Source organism: Gossypium hirsutum, chromosome A03 (assembly GCF_007990345.1).
Source record: "Gossypium hirsutum isolate 1008001.06 chromosome A03, Gossypium_hirsutum_v2.1, whole genome shotgun sequence".
Classification (NCBI taxonomy): domain Eukaryota; kingdom Viridiplantae; phylum Streptophyta; class Magnoliopsida; order Malvales; family Malvaceae; genus Gossypium; species Gossypium hirsutum.
The window spans coordinates 72,962,106-72,980,271 of record NC_053426.1 but is presented as its reverse complement, the minus strand read 5'-3'; the positions used below and the strand labels follow the sequence as shown (position 1 = coordinate 72,980,271).

Here is an 18,166-nt window from a genome sequence, read left to right as displayed (position 1 = left end):
CCACATCTTATAAAAAATTAATCAAAAATGAATAAAGAAATTTCAGTATTGATTTATACTATAAACATAACACAACTTGGATTTGATACCAATTGTTGGAAAATCTCGATTTGAAAACGATTTCCTACACAATGGAGAATTAAAAATTTGAAAATCGAGTCTGTTTGTGATATTTATAGCAATAAAATTTTCCCGAAAAATACTTTTGCTTTGTGCGAGACAGATCTTAGATGTTCTCGACTTTTAACCATGCCACGTTAGCTTACCGTAAAACCGTTAACGACTCAGTAACTAAAATGTTATAATAGGTGTTAACATAAGTTACTAAAATATAATATTTCAAATATAATTAACTAAAATATATATTGAGATAAATAAAATGGACTGTTTTGGCAATTTACCTACTTAAAAATTTTAAAAAAAAAGAAAAAAAAGTGGAGAGTCCACAATAATTGGCATCAAATGCTTACGGGGATTCGCACTGTTGTTCAATTCCAATATCAGCAAACACCAATTTATGAGTTTAATAATATACTTCAAAAAAAAATTTTAAATTTACTTTGTCAACACCAGAAAAACCCCCCAACATCTTTTTGTTTCCCTTTTACTTCCCTTCTTTTGCTTTGTTTTGCAAAGCTTTGCTTCCCATTGGGTGGAGCCATGGAAGCAGGTCTAAGTTAATCTCTTGTTCTCTTTTGAAGGAAATGGAGATAGTAAGCAAAGCTAAGGAACCCCCCCCCACAGACACACACCAAAAAGCAAAGTAAGTAGCAGGAAAACAGCAGCAATTGCAGTAGCTTAGTTTATATTGAAACAGAAAAAGGCAAAACCAATTAGGGATTCTAGAAAAGTTTCCCTCCACAAGGTAATTTTCCCTCCTACCCTCTTCACTCCTCTCCTTTCCTATTGTTTTTTGTTTATTGTTTATTGGTGTTGTTTTTCAACCTCGGGTTTTTTTTTGTTTTAGTTCAAATTGATGGCTCTCTTTTTTGTTCTAGATTCAATATCGGGGTTGAATTTCGGAGATTATATGACATTTTTGTTACTGTTTTTGGTATTGTTCTCCTTATGCAACGGTAAGTTTTTGAGCAGCTGAAATGAAGAATTTTTTTTTTGATATGCGAGCATGAGATAATGAGGTGGAAGTAAGGAAGTTTTTTTATATTTGAATTTGGTCTGAGTTTATGGGTAAAGTGGATTTTGAGTGAAATCGGCTGAGGAAGAAAGAAAAAAAATGAAAACAGAATCGAACACTGGGTTTTATTATCATGGAGATGGTTTAGGTTCTATCTTTAATCGGCACGGTATATCTTTCCAATCAGCTGGTATTGATAGTAGTTCAGAGATGATTCCGATGAGTGGTTACTTTGCATCACTGCCGACGATCTTGCCTGGCAATTCCAGTGCTATTACAAGCTCCCCTGCCTTAATCCAACCTGGAAATTCTTCTGGATCTTCCCTGCTTCTTGATTCGATTTCAGGGCAGAAGCATGAGGCAGGGTTTGCTGTCGAGTGGTCTATTGACGAACAGTATATATTGGAGGACAGCCTTGAAAAGTATGTAATAATTATTTCTTTTCTTACTGTATGTGCAAATCTTCTAATTTGTGCTACTAATATAGGAAACCTAGTCCAGGTGAACGTAGTTAATATTAAGTAATAGATTCTCTAATGTGTGCTTTTGCTGATACGTTTTATGGTATAACTGTTTTTAAGGAGGTATTTATTAGGTATGTCTTCTTTTTGAGATGAGATTAAGTGCTGGCCTTTACTTTAATGTATGTGTATATAGGTATAAAGATGAACCAAGTATTATGAAGTACATAAAGATTGCAGCTACCTTGCCTGATAAAACTGTACGTGATGTTGCATTGAGGTGTAGGTGGATGCAAGTAAGCTCCTTGCTTCTTTAATGATGCATTTCTTCCATTATTTGTTCTATTTTTTATTTTCTTGTATCACGTGATTTACTATGTATGAAAAATTGGTCCGCAAATTATTAGTTTTGATATACTGGTGTAAATGTTCAATTATTAGTTTTGGCATTGACTGCAGCAAGTGTGACTCAACTGATCTGTTAATGTGCTTTTGTTCTTTTTAATTCTTAGACATCATATTTTTATATTTAAAATCATCTGTAGATTCATCTGCTTTAAGAGATAAGTTATATTTGCAAATTGGCAGAGAAAGCGAAGGAAACCTGAAGAACTTAATGCGGGAAAAAAGGTGAACAGTAGGAAGGTATGCTGATGAATTATGTAACTTCACACAACACTTAATATTGATTTCTTAGTTCGTTTTCCCCCTAAATGATTTCAATTATGTTAGTTAAATTTCTTGAGAAGAAGCACTTAGAATTGGATGCTCCATTTAATTGTGAACTTTGTATAAAATGGGTTTTCATTAGTATCAACTATGAGAATCTCTTTGTCCATAGAATATTCTGTCTGTACTGCTCCCTGGGCCCTAAGAATATTGTCTTAACTTTGATCAGTGATGCAGTCCTAGTTTGTGAGGCTTCATTCTGAGAAAACCCATCGCTGTTCAAGCTTGTTCACTAGTTCATTGAGCACATTGATTCACTCAAACCTCTGGATGTGAAGCTTTATACTTTTATTGGAAAAGAACTATAGTTTCCCTCAATTGCTTTCTTTCCTTCAAGTCAAATAATAAACAAAGCTGTTAGTTATGACTAAAAATTCAACATTAAGTAAATTCTTTGTATCTCAATTTGCTTAGTTGAATGTCATAACTGGGATTCCTTCTCTAATTTCCTAAATAGACTAATTTCTTTAGGATGTAATATGATTAAACAACTGTTGTTTTAAAGCTCATACTTCTTCAGGGTAAGCTTGTGGAATCATCTTCAAAGGTGAATATGCCTTCAGCTCTGCCACAAAACATGGCTGGATATCCTCTCATGATGCACCATCTCGACCAGAATGGAAGAATGTCTTCTGAAGGTTTGTATTTAATACCACCAGCTAGAGGTATCGATATCTTTCTTTTAGTTGCAATTGCTTTTGATTAGTATTTTTCTATCAATATTTGTCCACATCTGCCAGTTATCTCAAGTAATGTAAGACAAACTTTTGGGTAATCTTCCAAGATGATGTTTATGATGAATTTAGGTTTAAGAAATTATGATTTTGGGGTTTTAAGTTATAGTATGATGTGGATTACAGTTATTTGCTGAAATCATGAGATTGATCTGTAGTCTTCTGAAATAACTGGAAAATAAAATGGTTTTGTAAATGTTTGAAGCATATGCGTCGACAAGTTTTACCCAGGAAAAAGTTTCAATATTTTATCCATAAGTGAACATGGGACTAGGTGTCAAAGATGTTGATTTAAAGAACCGAATTGAGGAAATGAAAAACTCAAGCAACATTATTTGATGGAAGGAATTTAGTTAGAAAAGGTTTTGGGTAGTATTTAATCATATTGTAGCACACTATGTTAAGTATCAACATTTTTGCTCATTATTTTTTCCTTTTTGGGATATTAAATCTGTTATTTTAAAATGAGTATGGTAAGTGGACAAGTTTGGTTTGAACTTGTTCGATAGTTCACAAGACAAAGTAAAGCAATTTCAGGAGGAAGCTTGAAACCTAACAGCATTGCTATGTTTTTGTTGTGGGTCCCAGGAATAAATGGTACAGTTATACATCTGTTGAAGCAAAATTCTCAAGCTTTTAGTCAAATCACGTCCAACCTTTCTGCATTCAAGGTGAGTGCACCATGCCCTAGTTCACAGCAATTATTTTATTGGCAACATGCAATCTTATAGTAATAGGTGTTAGATGATATGAATATCTTGTGTTGTTTGTACAGTATTTAAATGGTTAGTATGCAGGTTATGTTAGGTTTTGCCATGTCAAATTCAAGAGGTTAAATAAGGTAACAACTGCCTATTAAATGATGAATGTAGGAATTTACATGCAATAAGAATGTCATGGTTCTTGTTGAAGAGGTCCATATGCTTCTAGTTATGATTGTATTGTTACATGCCCCCACACTTTTGTTGGTGGATACTCTATTTGACAGAAGTTTGATTGTCCAGTGAACCTCTTTTCTTTCAAGGGAGGAGGTCATGGATTCTATGCATCTAGTCTAGTCCTTTTTAACATGTTCATGTAAATCTTGTATGTGATGGCCTCATATCAGGCACTTCTACCATGAGCTTCACTAAAATAAGCTTAGGAAAAGTTTTTACCAAAATATCTAATGATTTTCCAATATAGGTAAGTCATTAGATATTTTGGTAAAAGCTTTCCTAAGCTTTTTCTAGTGAAGCTCATGGTAGAATTTCCCCTCATTTATCATATATGGTTTCTTTTTAACAGTCTTCTGAGGTTGGTTCATTAAGTAAAATTTGTATGAACAGTTACGGGATAATATTGATCTCTTCTGTCACACAAGGAACAATATTACTGCCATTCTAAATGAGTACGTCAATGTTCTTTATATGTTGGTTATTTTTGGGTTTACGTGTTGCCTATGCTTCTGGTTTTTAATTTCTACTGTGACTTCTTTCAGCATGGGAGACATGCCAGGTTTAATGAGCCGGATGCCTCCATTGCCTGAATCCATTAATGACGATTTAGCAATTAGCATCTTGCCTGGTGCAACTCAGGTAGGTTATCATTTAAATTGATTTAGTTTGCGTGTGCTGGAGTGGATGGCCAAAAAGGTGGGTTACATAAACGACCATAAGCTGAAGTTCACTTTATGGGATTTGCAATTAACTTTATCTTATTTTCATTCCGAGCATATTTCTTGCTGGTTGAGAATGCAACCTTTCTGGGTTGACCTGTACTCTTATTATATTTATATCAAATGTACTGTGCTCTAAGATTTCACTTACAAAACATCCTGAACTCTATCTTCCGAAATGATGAAAACATGAACTCCTCTGCTCCCATTCTAGCAAGGGCACCCTTATGACCTTTTTCCCCCTTATTCTTTTATTACATGTATCTTTCTCTCTAATTAACACCTCTAATCTCTTTCAAATCCCTATTTCACTCAGACCCCCTCTAGGCCTCTACCTAGTTTTATGACGATTTGATGTAATATTGATTTTGAATTGAAATTTGACATTTTTTGGCTACTGTTGAGAGTAAAAGGATAAGAGTTCATTTGCAGTTGCCTATTCACCAAACAGAGTGGCATGATAAAGGATCTTTGACCAAGTTTCGTGCTGTCTGTTCCTTCCTATTCAATGTCAATATTTTATTGTGTCTTGCATCCTATTCTGCATTTGCTTCTTTGTCGGCACTTCAAACTTCATTTCTGTGTGAGTACCATTGTAGACCATTTGTCACCCCCTTCCAACGAATTTTTTTCCAACGTGGCTGGTTAATCCTTTTCCTGTTTTTATTTTATTGCACTGTAAGTGCTGCAAACCTCATTTTCCGAGCAATTTTTTTGCTTTGTAAAGTTGTCATACTGAACTGTTTCATAGCTGGTTGATCAAACCCTTATATAGTCTTTCATGTTATCTCAATGTTAGATCTACAATTGCAGTATCATCAAATTGTTGGCTAGCATGTCAGTTGGCAAAGCATCCTTCTTTTACTTATCATTCCCCATCATTGCAGTATTGTCTTCATGCTTTTGTCTATTTGTTGACAACTTACAACCCAGCATCTAGCCATCTTAATTTTTTCTAATTAGGTCACAGATACTTGACTGTATTAAAGAATTCTGGTGCTCATCTTACCTTTGAACAAAGAAGGTGGGGGAGGGGTACCCTCCATTCTGTTATTACTATCAGCTAATGTTAGATTTAAATGACAGGAAACTAGTTGCCCCACTAGGCAATAGGCGGTCTGCAGATGTTTTAACAAGTAAGCAATGATTGTTCATTGGTTTATTCAATCACCATGAGAAACTAAATATCTTTTTCCTATGATGCATACTTGTCTACACTTTGCGTTACCTTGTATTTTTTCCCCTTCTATCTCAGTTGGTTTTTAGCTCACCAAGCGGGATCCATCTCAAGCCAAGCCAAGATACTTAAAGGGAATTGTTGAGATTGAGGTTGGGTATATATCTGATCTATGTAAATTACAAACAATTTTCTAGTTGTAAATCCATAAGAAGCTTGTAGGTTATGCTCTTGTTCCTCGTGTACAAAACATTCTTCACACATTGGGTGCCACAATGGAAAATTTGTGAAGACCCCATTTTTGGAACCCAAAATTTTCACCCGCTTATGTCAAACCCAGGCGCCAGATAATGAGAACCCAGATGCTTATAATCTTCTAACAGATTCATCTGGATTTTGCATTTGAAGCTTCATGTGTATAATTTTTTTAGAACTTGCTACATCTTGTTTCAGTACAAGACAAATTAGAATGCCTGATGTCAAATATTAGTTGCTATTCATTAATCTGTAGCTTTCATTTTAGTAGTTTCTTACGCGTCACCTGAAATATGTTCAAAAGATAGAGATCCAAAGCCGGCTGGAGATTACAGCAAAACCAAATCAGGTTAGGTTAGGTTCAGTTACAAACACGTTCAAATATAATTAAACCATTCACCATAAAACACCTACGTACATTACATGGTAAAATTAGCAATGGCAAAACTCGATCTTAGAAAACTCAAATTCTCAGTTGTGCACAAAACCACCTGTAACATTTGAAAGAAAAGAAGCCATTTTCTGCTATAATGCAAAAACATATGTAGTGACAAGCGCAGAAGAGTAACAATGCCAAGCTATACTACAGATGATGCCATTATGACGTTGGTTCTCATAAGAAGGCAGTGACTATAATTTTGCAAAAGTATGATGCCCTAGTTGTCTTTATCTCGGAATTCCAGTCAGGAAAGTTCACAAAAAGCAGGGGAAAGAAAAAACAATAATAGTAATAGTTGACAGTTGGAAGTCAAGCTGACTGCAAAGATCGAGCTCGAGCTGCTGCTCTTTCTAATGCTTTTAACCGATTAGCTTCCATGCGAGCACGCTGCTCTTCTGTGATTTGATCACTAGAGGCAGATGCAGCTCTTTCCAGTGCCTTCAACTTGTTAGCTTCCATCCGAGCTCTCTGTTCTTCTGTAATATGAACTTCAGTAGAGCAGTTAGCTTCATTATTTGGCATTTGTTCCGGCCTAGAGCCACTAGCTGCGAGTTCTTCAGCAGAAACCATAGGGGTGGGTATCTCATGAGATGGTTCCTGTGGTCAATGACATGAACATACCTCTGTTAAACATTAGCACCACACCATAATTGAAACAACAGCAAGCCTATAACATGACACTACGAAACTAGGAGCTTATAATAAAAACGAACTCATGCATAAACTAAATTCTTTAATCTGACTGAGTTCTGAAGCCAAATGCACAATTAAGTAGGGCCGTGAATTAAGCAATACTGATAAATGCATTTCTAGAAGCAGCCAAATCCAGTATTAGGAACAATGATGTAAGCACTTTCAGCATTCCCTAACATAAATACTTCCTTATAGCTAAAAGTCAATTCATCCATTTAATGTAAAAATTGCATTGTTATACAGGGATACTAATTTGGCATCAAATGGGCTCGGAAACACAAATATCAAAAGCAGCAATATGATAAAAGGAAAAAACACAAACGAATGCACCAAATGCCATAGGATCATAACAATTTAAGAATGCTTGAAGCATACTATCCATTATTGCTTTTAGTTTCTAGAAAACATGGTAATGATTTTCCTTTGAAAAAAGCCTTTTACTAAAGGACCCCCCACACTACTAGCTATTGACTTGAGTGTTCACAAGTATAACAGAAAGAACATAGACAACTGAAGAACAAGTTCAAAGGAATACGGTTACCTCAGAAACTTTCTGGTAAATCTCATTAAGCATGCTGTCTTGAATATCATCTACATGATCTACCTCATAGTGGGCATGAGTTTGTTCCTCAGAATGTCCAGCCACTACAATAAAGAGAGGGTTGCTTATTTTGTCACCTTAAAGAGCAATACAATAGTATGCCTCTAAGCAATAAAACAAATAAACATGCTTGAAATGGGCTACATGGAAATGGAATCTGTTACAACCAAAAGAAAAAAAGGCACTGTTGCAGCATACCTTGCCCATCGCTGGGGCCATTAAATTCATCTGGACTTTCATGCAATTTTGTAGGATCCCCTCCTCTAGCAACTCGCTCTCTTAAGTCTCTAACACAGTTCTGACAAGATATATGCAACAAACGAATTATGCTTATGTATACCCAGAATTTACTCAGCTGTCCATATCATGAAGATGCTAAAGCAAATTCACCGGCACGTAAAGGGATTTAAATTTACTGTCATCAAAGCTGCCTGTATTTTAGGGAAACAAAGAACATCTATGGAGTCCAGATCAACACGAACAATCTCAAACAAAGCTAAATAGCTAATACAATACGTGAAATTCAATGGTTAAACATTAAACCTCGTCTCGTTATGTACATTTAAATTTTAGAGTCTCAAAAGATAATATCAGAATAACCCAAAGCTACGAGTAAGAGGTAGTCAATCGCGTAATGTCTTGCAGGCTACTCCCCTGAAACAAAAACTACTTTACCCTAAATTCAGTAAAAAGTCATTGAACACTGCAAATTAAGGGTTGAATGAGTTACCTTAACACGTTTGGAAGAAGCAACTTTATCCACTTTATGTACAAACTGATCAAAGGAGTAATAAGGGAGCAAATACTTGTGCCACTCTCTGTACAACCCAATTAAGTTTCTCAAATCACTGGCCTAAAAGCAAAAAACTTTAAAGCTTAATTAAATCACCCAAAAAAAGGTAAAAGAAGAACAATCATATGAAGTTAAGAGAAAGAAGATAAATCTAGTAATCTACCTCGTGACTGCGACCGCGGTCCCTAAAAGCCCGAGGGAAGTGGCGAAGGATGTAACCGATACCATCATCGGAGAGGAGAAGTTCAGGTGTGAGCTTGGGTCGGGTTCTGCTTTTGGATACTTTCTTGGGCTTTTCGGGTCTAGGGAGCTGATTGGGAGTATAGCTGAGGGCGGCGGAGGCGGCAGAGGAAGCGTTGAGATTGGGTTGATCGGGGCAGTCACGAGCCCAGTGACCGGGTCTTCCGCACTTGTAGCAGCCTTTTCCGACGGGATTTGGGATACCGGATCCGGGTTTTCCGGGATTGGGATGATCGGATTTGAGGGCCTCGGGGCAGTCATGGGACCAGTGGCCTGTCTTTCCGCATTTGTAGCAACCCGTCGGCGCTGATTTTGGATTCTCCATTTCGCACTTCTCTCAGGTGTTTAGGTTCTTCTCTTACTACGTTTACTATTTATTTGCTCCTTTTGTATATGGCGGAAGATATTGGAGGGAAAAAAATATTAGCATTTTTTATTTCGGCCCAAATCCACCAGTTTCTAATAAACTTATCTTTAAATTCGGTCCTCTTTTTTTTCTAATATCTAAGAGATAAGTTAGTAAGAAAAAGGTTTTCCCTACAATATCTCCCGCCACATACAAAAAGAGCAAATAAATAGTGATCGCCCATTTTTCTCTGTTTGTCTCAAGATTTCGTCGAAACTTGTGGGTTTCTGTCGAAATTTCTTGTTTGATCTATGGTTCTTGAAGCCGAAGTGCGAGAAAAGGTCCTTCTCGGCGCTGTCTCGATTCAACTCTTGTTCGCTGGTTTTTCTCCGTTTTATCTCGGGATTTTGTCGGAGCGTTTGGGTTCCCTCCGGAAATTCTTTTTTCTGTGTTTGCTCGCTGCTAGTTGCTTCCTTTCAGCTGGGGTTTTCAGGCTGCTGGTGTTTCTTTCTTTTCATTGCTGGTGGGGTTCTGAGAGTTGGGTCTCACTGGATTCTTCGATTGGCTCGGTTTGGGAGCTTTTTTGGTTGTTTCTGTTGTGAGGGGTCTTCTCTTCAGTGAGCTCCTTTTTCAGCTTTTCTGTCAGGTTCAAGTCTTCCCTTGGATCCACTTTTATTGTTGCTCTTTCTTTTTCTATGATTTGATTTTGGTTTGGTTATTTCACTTCTTCATTGAAAGATGACTCAGGGTTGATGGATTGTTGCTTTATGATTGGTTTTCTTTGCATTATTGTTTGCTTATTATGAATATTGTGGCTTGGAACTGTAGAGGTTTAGGCCAACAACACTCTGTTAGGGCTTTAAGGGATGTTTATCAAAAACATAATCCCGACATTATATTTCTTAGTGAGACTAAACAGAGGGGCTCAAAACTGGAAAAACTCAGGAACAGATTGGGCTATGTTTACTCAAAGTATGTTGATCCAACGGGGACTGCAGGAGGTCTCTCTTTGTGGTGGCGATAAAATGTGAATCTGCATGTCTATGTAGCTACTAAGAATTTCTTTGATACAACTGTTGAAACGGAAAAAGGTTCCTTTGTGTACGGACATCCCTATGTTAAGGGTAAATTGGAAGTTTGGGAAGCTATTAAAAAGCTTAATCACTGGTGCAATAAAGCATGGTGCTGTATAGGAGATTTTAACGACGTACGTTTTAACTATGAAAAGCAAGGAGGTAATCCGATTGATGTGTCAAGAGCTTGGGAGTTTAATAAATTTATCTCTGGATGTAATTTGTTTGATCTACCGGTTCAGGGAGGGGAGTTTACTTGGGCCAACAATAGGGACAATAAAGGATTCGTCAGAGAAAATCGACAGAATCCTATGTAATGCTCGATGGTGTAATTGGTTCCCGAACTGTTTAGCATCTTCTGACATTGCTATTGGGTCTGATCATAAGCCTCTCTTTCTTTGCCTTGAGAAGAGGGATAAACAAAATTGGAAGTCCTTTAAATTTAGGTCGGAGTGGCTTGTCAATGATGAGCGTAAAGATGCTGTCATGGAGGGATGGTCCTTTAACGGTAGTGGGGAGTTCGGGGTTAATTCTCATATAAAATGGAGGAAACTAGGAGAGCTATCCCAATGGAACAACATGACGAGGAGAAATGTTAGAAAGTGAAGCTGAAGGATTGTCGAGGAAAATAAGCTTATTCGAAATGGGGTTTTAACCCAAATGAAGATGGAAGAACTGAAGATTTCTATCTTGATCAACGAAGCTAATAGGGAAAGATTCAAACTGGGAAGGGGACTTAGGCAAAGGATGATGTGTGGCTTTGCCAGAGATGTGAAGAGATCAAATCGATGTAACATATTCTATTTTTCTGCCATTTGCTATGAAAGTTTGGAAACTTTCTTCCTTCAGTAACTATCCAAGGAAGGAAGGTTTCAAAGGGATGTTTTTTTTACCTCTTTTGCATTTTGATCCATGTCTTTTCATCTCGATCAATCTTTTAAAAAATTATTTTTTGAGTAATTAAAATGAAAACAATTTAAAAAATTAAGTGACTAAAATGAAAGTGTAAATATGATATGGTATACATAATCAACTATTATGTGTAACTAAAATAAAAGTGTTTTAAAAAATATATAATGAAATTGTGAGGATTTCATTTTTAGATAATCAAAATATAAAATTAGGTGACCAATTGGTTACCCAAAAACTTAATTACCCTTTTATTCTTTTAACTTTTAACCGAAAAAAATTATGGATTAATGTCACCTTAATTAATGAATCATCTTTATGATACCCGTAAACATGATAGGCTGACAACAATGATTGACACGTCACTGTTTCACTTCAACGATTTTCAACTTTCAAATGTTTCATTTTCACCACCATACCATCTATAGGATTAAAAAACAAATAAAGGACAAGACAAGCAAGTTTTCCCACCTACCAAACACATTGTTTGAATTCATATAAAATCTGTATCTATAATTCCTAACTTTAATGCCTTTGCTGAAAGGCTGGAGCCTAGTTCCTCATTTAACCTCTGAAACTGAGATATTATAAATATCTATATTTACAAAACAAAAAAACTCATTCTTCCTGCCCATTATAATTGCAGCTTCGTCCTATTGTTTTGTTTCAATGAATTTTCATTCCATCCCAAAAATAAATTTTTTACTTCTGAAAAAAGTTTGGGAGGTTCATAAATTACCAGCCCAATCATAATCTTGATACACGAAGTGAATAGGGCCTCCATCAGACAAAAGATGCGTCAAAAGCCCCGCCCTGGTTGTATCCAGGTAATTCATCACCCACCTCAGCACATCTTTCTCTTGTCCAAAATCTGCACTAAACCTGTTTCAAGGTAACCCCCAAAAAGAAAAACAATGCATGCGTCAAGGCCATCCTTTTCTCTCTCAGTTTCAAATTTACTTACTCATAAATTGGCATTAGTATGTACTGAAAACTTACCACTTGATGATCCTAGTTAAAGAAACAGTTCTCTTGTCCAGATTGATCTCTATGGCTCCATTCTGGAAGTACTCCCTTGCAGCACCTCTTAGCTCACCTTCAACACCCTGAGCAGTGAAAAACCTAACGGTGGGGCTTGACCTTGTTCCATTGCATAGTCCAAAATGGATCAATGGATTAACTTTAGCTGGAGCAAACTATCATTTTAAGAAGAAAAAGAAACCAGTTAAAAACGAGGCTGTAGAGCGAAGACAATTGATGAAGTTGGGGCCGGGGTTACCTTTAAGCGCCTGTCTCCATTGCCAAAAGGCCTGACCAAGGAATAAGGTGACTTTCGATTGTTTCTAAGGATTCCGTTCTGTATAACGCTGAGGCTGTAAGGGTAGCCCCCAATTACATATTGGAAATCACCGAAAAAAGCTCTTCTATCAAGTATTCCTTCAGGATGTCCAATGGTAATTACAGCATGGATGGCCATGGCATTATATAAGTTCAAGAAGAAGGCTAGTCTCTCGTCTGGACTTAATAATCGAAGATCCACCCTTTGCAGATCTCGTGTCAAATTTAAGTACCTGCATCAAATCAAGGCTTAGAAAACCGGATTACATGCTTAATCTATTGGAGTTGTTAATGAATTGAAAGAGGAGGAAATAAGGAAAAAAAAAACCTGCGGAATTCTTCACTCTTCCTGATCCTGTAATAGTCAACATGATGCCTGTCATCTGATGCGTATGCTTCGAGTATGGCGGTCATCAACCTGGCAAGCTTGTCGGCTAGAAAAGATGGGGATTTGGGCTCACTATCGTTGATTGAGATCCGAAAGTTGAAGCATGCTGTAATGAAAGGCTCATGCTCAAGGAAACGATAAAAATGTCTTCCTTCTTCAAAATCATTTTCCCTGCACCAACAATGGTATCATATAGAAAAGCACGAGTATGATTAGATGTCGACTAGAATAAATTGGAAACAGTGTGGGAGAGAATGTTTGTACCCGAAAACATGTTTGATGAAATGCTTCTGGACCAGCTGCCTTCCAGTTTCAATTCCCTATAAAATAAGGAAAATAAAACACGTAAGAGTAATTTGAGTGTTTAATGTTGGTGCAATTTCAACAGTAAAGATGTTCATGTCAGTTAACAACAAAACATTTTACATGTCGGATTTTTTATCAACTTTTAAGAAATCACTTTCTTTGTTTCCGTGAACTTTATTTTATTCATCATGGTATGGTATGACTCTATTCATGGTAGCAATAAAATAATGTACCCTTCAAGTCAAAACAACCTTTTTTTCCATAATCATAATTCTCTGAATTACAACAATAAAAAGATGTAGCAGTTTTTTTAATCAATATAATCCACACCAGACCCATCTCCGTTTATTGTCTTCTTCAAATTCTTAAAAGACAAATGTTTTTCGAGAAAAGTATTTGGTACAGGATAACACATGTTTTTTTTTAAAAAAGGTTAATTATAAAATAAAAAAGTGACGACTTATAGAATTAAAATATTTCATTAATAATAAGATTATATGCATGTAATCATTAAGAAAATACATTCGATAAAATTTGCTTTGGTTAGGACTTAACAGTCTTAATGTACCAAATCATTTTGCTTTGTAATCATACAAATAGTCACAAACAACACACACGTGACATATATAATAGCCCAATAATGAGAGAATTGGTATATACAATATAAGCCTATAAGTACAACTTAAGGTTTGCAGCTAATCTACCATAATTAGTGCTTAATAGGTTGGGTTAATCAATAAATATCATCCCTTTCCAATAAGATTTTCTAAAATTTAATAATTTGGATGAATGATGGTGGGTTAGTGCTATCATCCCTTGCTTCGTGCAATCCATCATTAGTGTCGTGTAACGTGTTGGTTTTTTTCCCTAGTTTTTATTCATCATATTTATTTATTTATTTTAAATCGAATTTTTAATGGTCAAGAAAATGCTAATAATTATTATAGGTCCCTATATTTCATCACTGTGAATGGAAGCGTGTGTTTTTTTTTTTTTTAAATATTTTTCAACTTTCACATCTATTTTTTAGAAATACCACCATTTCCTTATTTTCCTTTTCTTCCATTTATTTCACGATTTTTAGGATAAGTTACTTATTTTCATTATTTATTACCAAGTATAGCGATTTATTAAATTAATTCCTAGTATTATTATTAATAAGCAACCAAAATTGAAAAAAGAAAAATAAATGAAATACCTTTTTTCTGCCGCAGTCAAGGTGGTGAATGATGACTTCCAACATATCATCACCGGCGAAGCAATTCTTGACGATCTTCATCTTAATCAGACGGTCCTGAATCGGCAAACTCTGTCTCAGAAGCTTCACAATCCCCAGCAACTCATCTTTTTCTTCTTCTTCTTCTTCATCTTCATCATCATCGAATCCATACACCGGTACTTTAGGAGCTCCGTCAGGGCATTTCTGGCTCAACAATTCCCTCATTCTCTTATCCAACTCCCCACTATTTCTCAACGAATTCAACGTCACTAACCCACCCAATAACTTCTCGTTGAAAAATATCTGGGGTACTTCCGATTTCCCCGTTCTTTCCACCAACTCCTTGGCTCTTTTGGGGAACACGTCGATGTTTATTTCCACGTACGGTAGCCCTTTTTCTCTGAAGAATTTCCGAACAGCGGTGCAGTCACGACAATTCGACCGCGAAAAAAACGTTATTCGACCTTTTAAATCAAACCTTTCGTCTTCGCTTTTCAGCTTCACTATGACTTTGACACCCGGGATTTTGATCTCCGTCACCTCCAAGTTTAACGAATCGTTTTTCACGACGAAATCCTCGCCGTCCTCTGTTAGCGACGATAAGCGTTTTATGATTGCCGCTGAGAGAGTAGTGCTTCGATCTTTTATGTACTTCCCTATGCTAGGCATGCTTTCGGCCAGGGATACGGATTGAGAGCGTTCCAATTCGGGCTGTGGCTGTGGCGGTGGCTGAGGTTTCGGGAAATGAGCTTGAGCCTTGATGGCTGGCATGTAGCTATTATAGCCATTAGTACCGTTGCTTTGAATTTGATGATTAACCTCCTTAGCGTTGGACTCTCCGATTTTATTCACTTCAACGGAATTCAAACTACAATCTTCCTTCTTTTCACTAATGATTTTCTTCATTTCCACATCAGAGAATCCAGCTCCGAGTTGATCATCCAGCTTGACGACGGTTCCGTTAACGTCGCCATTGGAAATATTAATTTTCCGATCATCGACGACGACGTCTTTGGGTGGCTCGGGGTTCATTTCTTTTTTATTAATTATTTCAGAAATGGAGAAAAAGGAAACTAAAAGAAACAAGAATAAAGAATAAAGAAAAAGAAAAAAAGGTAACGAGAAAACGAAAACCAGAGCGATGAAAACGGAGTGATTGAATGGAGAGAAAATATAGAGAGAAATGAAAATCAAAATGGAAGTATATAAAACAGGAGGGGGGTGGGCTCTCAGGAAGAGGTCAAAAGACGTGAAGACAGAGCCTTCCTTTTTTATTTGATTCATAAATATTTTTTCTCTTCAACATATTTGATTGATGAATATTACTTACCAAAAAAGAAAACAAAAAATAAGGTTAATTCCCACAAACATCCTCAACTTATTATTTGATTGATGAATATTACTTACCAAAAAAGAAAACAAAAAATAAGGTTAATTCCCACAAACATCCTCAACTTATTTTCTAAGTTTTAAATTCAGCCATAAACATCAAAACGTTATAATTAAATTATTAAAGCATTGATGTTATATTATTTGACATTTTTGCCAACTAGTTGCGAATTTAAGCTTTAAATATTAAGACCTAAATCAAAATATAAATTTGTGTATACTTATTCCATGACATATTAAAAATAATAAACATGTCAATTGGATGACTATTTTCATTAACAAATTAAATCTAAACTAACTCATGTGGTAAGTATACACATATTTGTAAAATATGATTCATGCATTTTAAATGTATTTCATGTGAGGTTTGAGTGAGGATTTAAGGCTTAAGTTATTAGATAGATTAATAAATAGACTTAAATAATATAATTGTTGATATTTTAAATACTAAATTAAAATATTTTAAAATTTAGTAATGAATTAAAATATAATCCATAGTTTGAGGATGTGAAATTAAACCAAGCAATAAGAAGAATAGTGGGATTTGGCATGAGATTGAGTGGCTAAACTTCGGTCCCAAATTAAGCGTAGTTTAAGGGGGAAAGATATTCGTTTGGTGGAGGGGTGAAATGACTTGGGCTTAGTCAAAGGGGGCTTACAAAAGAAGTCAATTTGCTTTAGATATGGTTTCGGCTTTTGGAGAATAGCCGAATTGCCATTGGGGGCATTGTTCATCCCTCCAAGTGGCATTTGCTTGAATCGGACCAAATTGAAGCCGTCCAACACGTAGTACAAATTTTTTAAAACAAACTATATATATATTTTAATTAATCTATACTGTTAAAAAAAAACTTCTGACTCCACTAATCTTACAAGATAATTCTATCAATTCGATTAAAAAATATTTAATATATTATTTTATTAAATATTTATTATTATTATTTTGATGATTATAATTTTTTGTCTTCTCTTATTTTTATATGGTTTTTAAATAAAAAAATTAAAATTTATCTGTCTAAGTATTAAATCTGTATTTAATAAATTTATAAACAATTTTTTTACCACTACACTTAATGATAAATAAATTAAATTTTAAAATAATTAACGTTTAACATAAAATATTTTCTTCCATCAAATTTATGTATTTACACTATTATTTAAGTTCCTCACTGAATTGGTGTCACCCTCAACCGGGTCATCAACTTAGTCAAAAAAATTACAAAAATACCCTTACATAGTTAAAATAAGTTATACTAAAAATTCTATTACACGCATATGTGTGTGGAACCACGTATTCAGAACAAATATGGTTTGAAACTAATTAATCATAATAACACATGAAATGTATACATATTTGAATGTATAAGTTTTTATCGTATTTATTCTTTTTGATATAATGCCTAGAACTACCTATAGCCCTTCCTCAATCCTTAAATAGGAGGATAATGCGCTTCTGCACACTTGAACCCACGTCCTCCTGCACTGGCAACAATGTCGATGTCAATCGAGCTAGGACTCAATCGGCTATTATGATAAATTAGTTCAAACCATATATTTCTTTATTTGTTGTATGTTATTTTTAAACACAAATTTGTTTTCTAAATACATTGTTTCTCCATGCATATGTGTAATAGAATTTCTAGTATATTATAGTTTTATTCTGAACTGATATAAACACTATGCTAAATATAGTTTACCCAATTACAAATAAATTATTTAAATAATTATAATAAAAATTAATTGTTATAATATATAATTTAATTGAAAATAATAAATTCGAATTTAGACTAAAATAATTGTTGGGGATCGACTCGATTAAGCAACGAACAAGTAAAAATAGCAAAAGAATTTGAGAAATTGAACACACAAAGTTAACATGGAAAAACTCATCCAAAGAGGATAAAAAACCACAGGTAAAAATAATTTTACTATAATGGCAAAAGAATAAAAAGTACAGAGATAGAGATAAAAACTAAATCCCAAAACCCGAAAAACAAAGAACTCTCAAAACGTAAACAAAAAATTCTTCAAAAGTGTTATAGTTCTAATATCTAATGGGTGTATTTTTTAAGGTTGTAAAAGAGCTTATTTATAGGCTAAATTCATAGGTCAAATAATAATAAAATAATCTAGACTAATCAAAATTTGATTGAAATAAATAAATAGAGTTTAACTAGAAGATTATTTCTCAAATTTGACTAAAATAGGAGTCATACTTAACAAATCTCTACCTTGACTCATATTTCCACAATGCCATCTTTGCCAAAGCCTGCCACGGGCCTAT

The 18,166-nt window shown here is 35.1% G+C and overlaps 3 protein-coding genes and 1 long non-coding RNA gene across 16 annotated transcripts; 2 read left to right on the top strand and 2 right to left on the bottom strand.

The window, feature by feature from the left end:
* Positions 1-488: 488 nt before the first annotated feature.
* LOC107886350 (uncharacterized) lies at positions 489-6,294 on the top strand. 13 transcript variants are annotated; one of them, XM_041098961.1, is made up of 11 exons: positions 513-865; positions 999-1,076; positions 1,323-1,557; positions 1,793-1,892; positions 2,185-2,241; positions 2,846-2,990; positions 3,648-3,730; positions 4,388-4,449; positions 4,540-4,636; positions 5,803-5,852; positions 5,972-6,294. In XM_041098961.1, the coding sequence occupies exons 2-10, from the start codon at positions 1,031-1,033 to the stop codon at positions 5,827-5,829; spliced, it is 852 nt and encodes a 283-aa protein (XP_040954895.1). In that variant the 5' UTR covers positions 513-865; positions 999-1,030; the 3' UTR covers positions 5,830-5,852; positions 5,972-6,294. The 13 variants fall into 13 exon arrangements, 10 of the variants coding, with proteins under 10 accessions (XP_040954887.1, XP_040954890.1, XP_040954896.1 ...); XM_016810273.2 differs by having other exon boundaries at positions 517-865; positions 2,846-2,963; XM_041098956.1 differs by having other exon boundaries at positions 508-865; positions 999-1,557.
* A 332-nt stretch (positions 6,295-6,626) lies between these two features.
* Positions 6,627-9,477, bottom strand: LOC107886349 (TIMELESS-interacting protein). Its single transcript, XM_016810270.2, has 5 exons — positions 8,838-9,477; positions 8,612-8,734; positions 8,080-8,179; positions 7,822-7,925; positions 6,627-7,184 (listed from the first exon to the last, which is right to left on the bottom strand). The coding sequence occupies exons 1-5, from the start codon at positions 9,237-9,239 to the stop codon at positions 6,897-6,899; spliced, it is 1,017 nt and encodes a 338-aa protein (XP_016665759.1). The 5' UTR covers positions 9,240-9,477; the 3' UTR covers positions 6,627-6,896.
* LOC107886351 (uncharacterized) lies at positions 9,421-11,225 on the top strand. Its single transcript, XR_001680735.2, has 2 exons — positions 9,421-9,906; positions 10,089-11,225. It is a non-coding gene; the product is annotated as an uncharacterized lncRNA (long non-coding RNA).
* Positions 11,226-11,624: 399 nt separating this feature from the next.
* On the bottom strand, positions 11,625-15,762 carry LOC107886352 (uncharacterized). Its single transcript, XM_016810276.2, has 6 exons — positions 14,473-15,762; positions 13,233-13,288; positions 12,909-13,139; positions 12,522-12,813; positions 12,242-12,438; positions 11,625-12,124 (listed from the first exon to the last, which is right to left on the bottom strand). The coding sequence occupies exons 1-6, from the start codon at positions 15,523-15,525 to the stop codon at positions 11,971-11,973; spliced, it is 1,983 nt and encodes a 660-aa protein (XP_016665765.2). The 5' UTR covers positions 15,526-15,762; the 3' UTR covers positions 11,625-11,970.
* Positions 15,763-18,166: the final 2,404 nt, after the last annotated feature.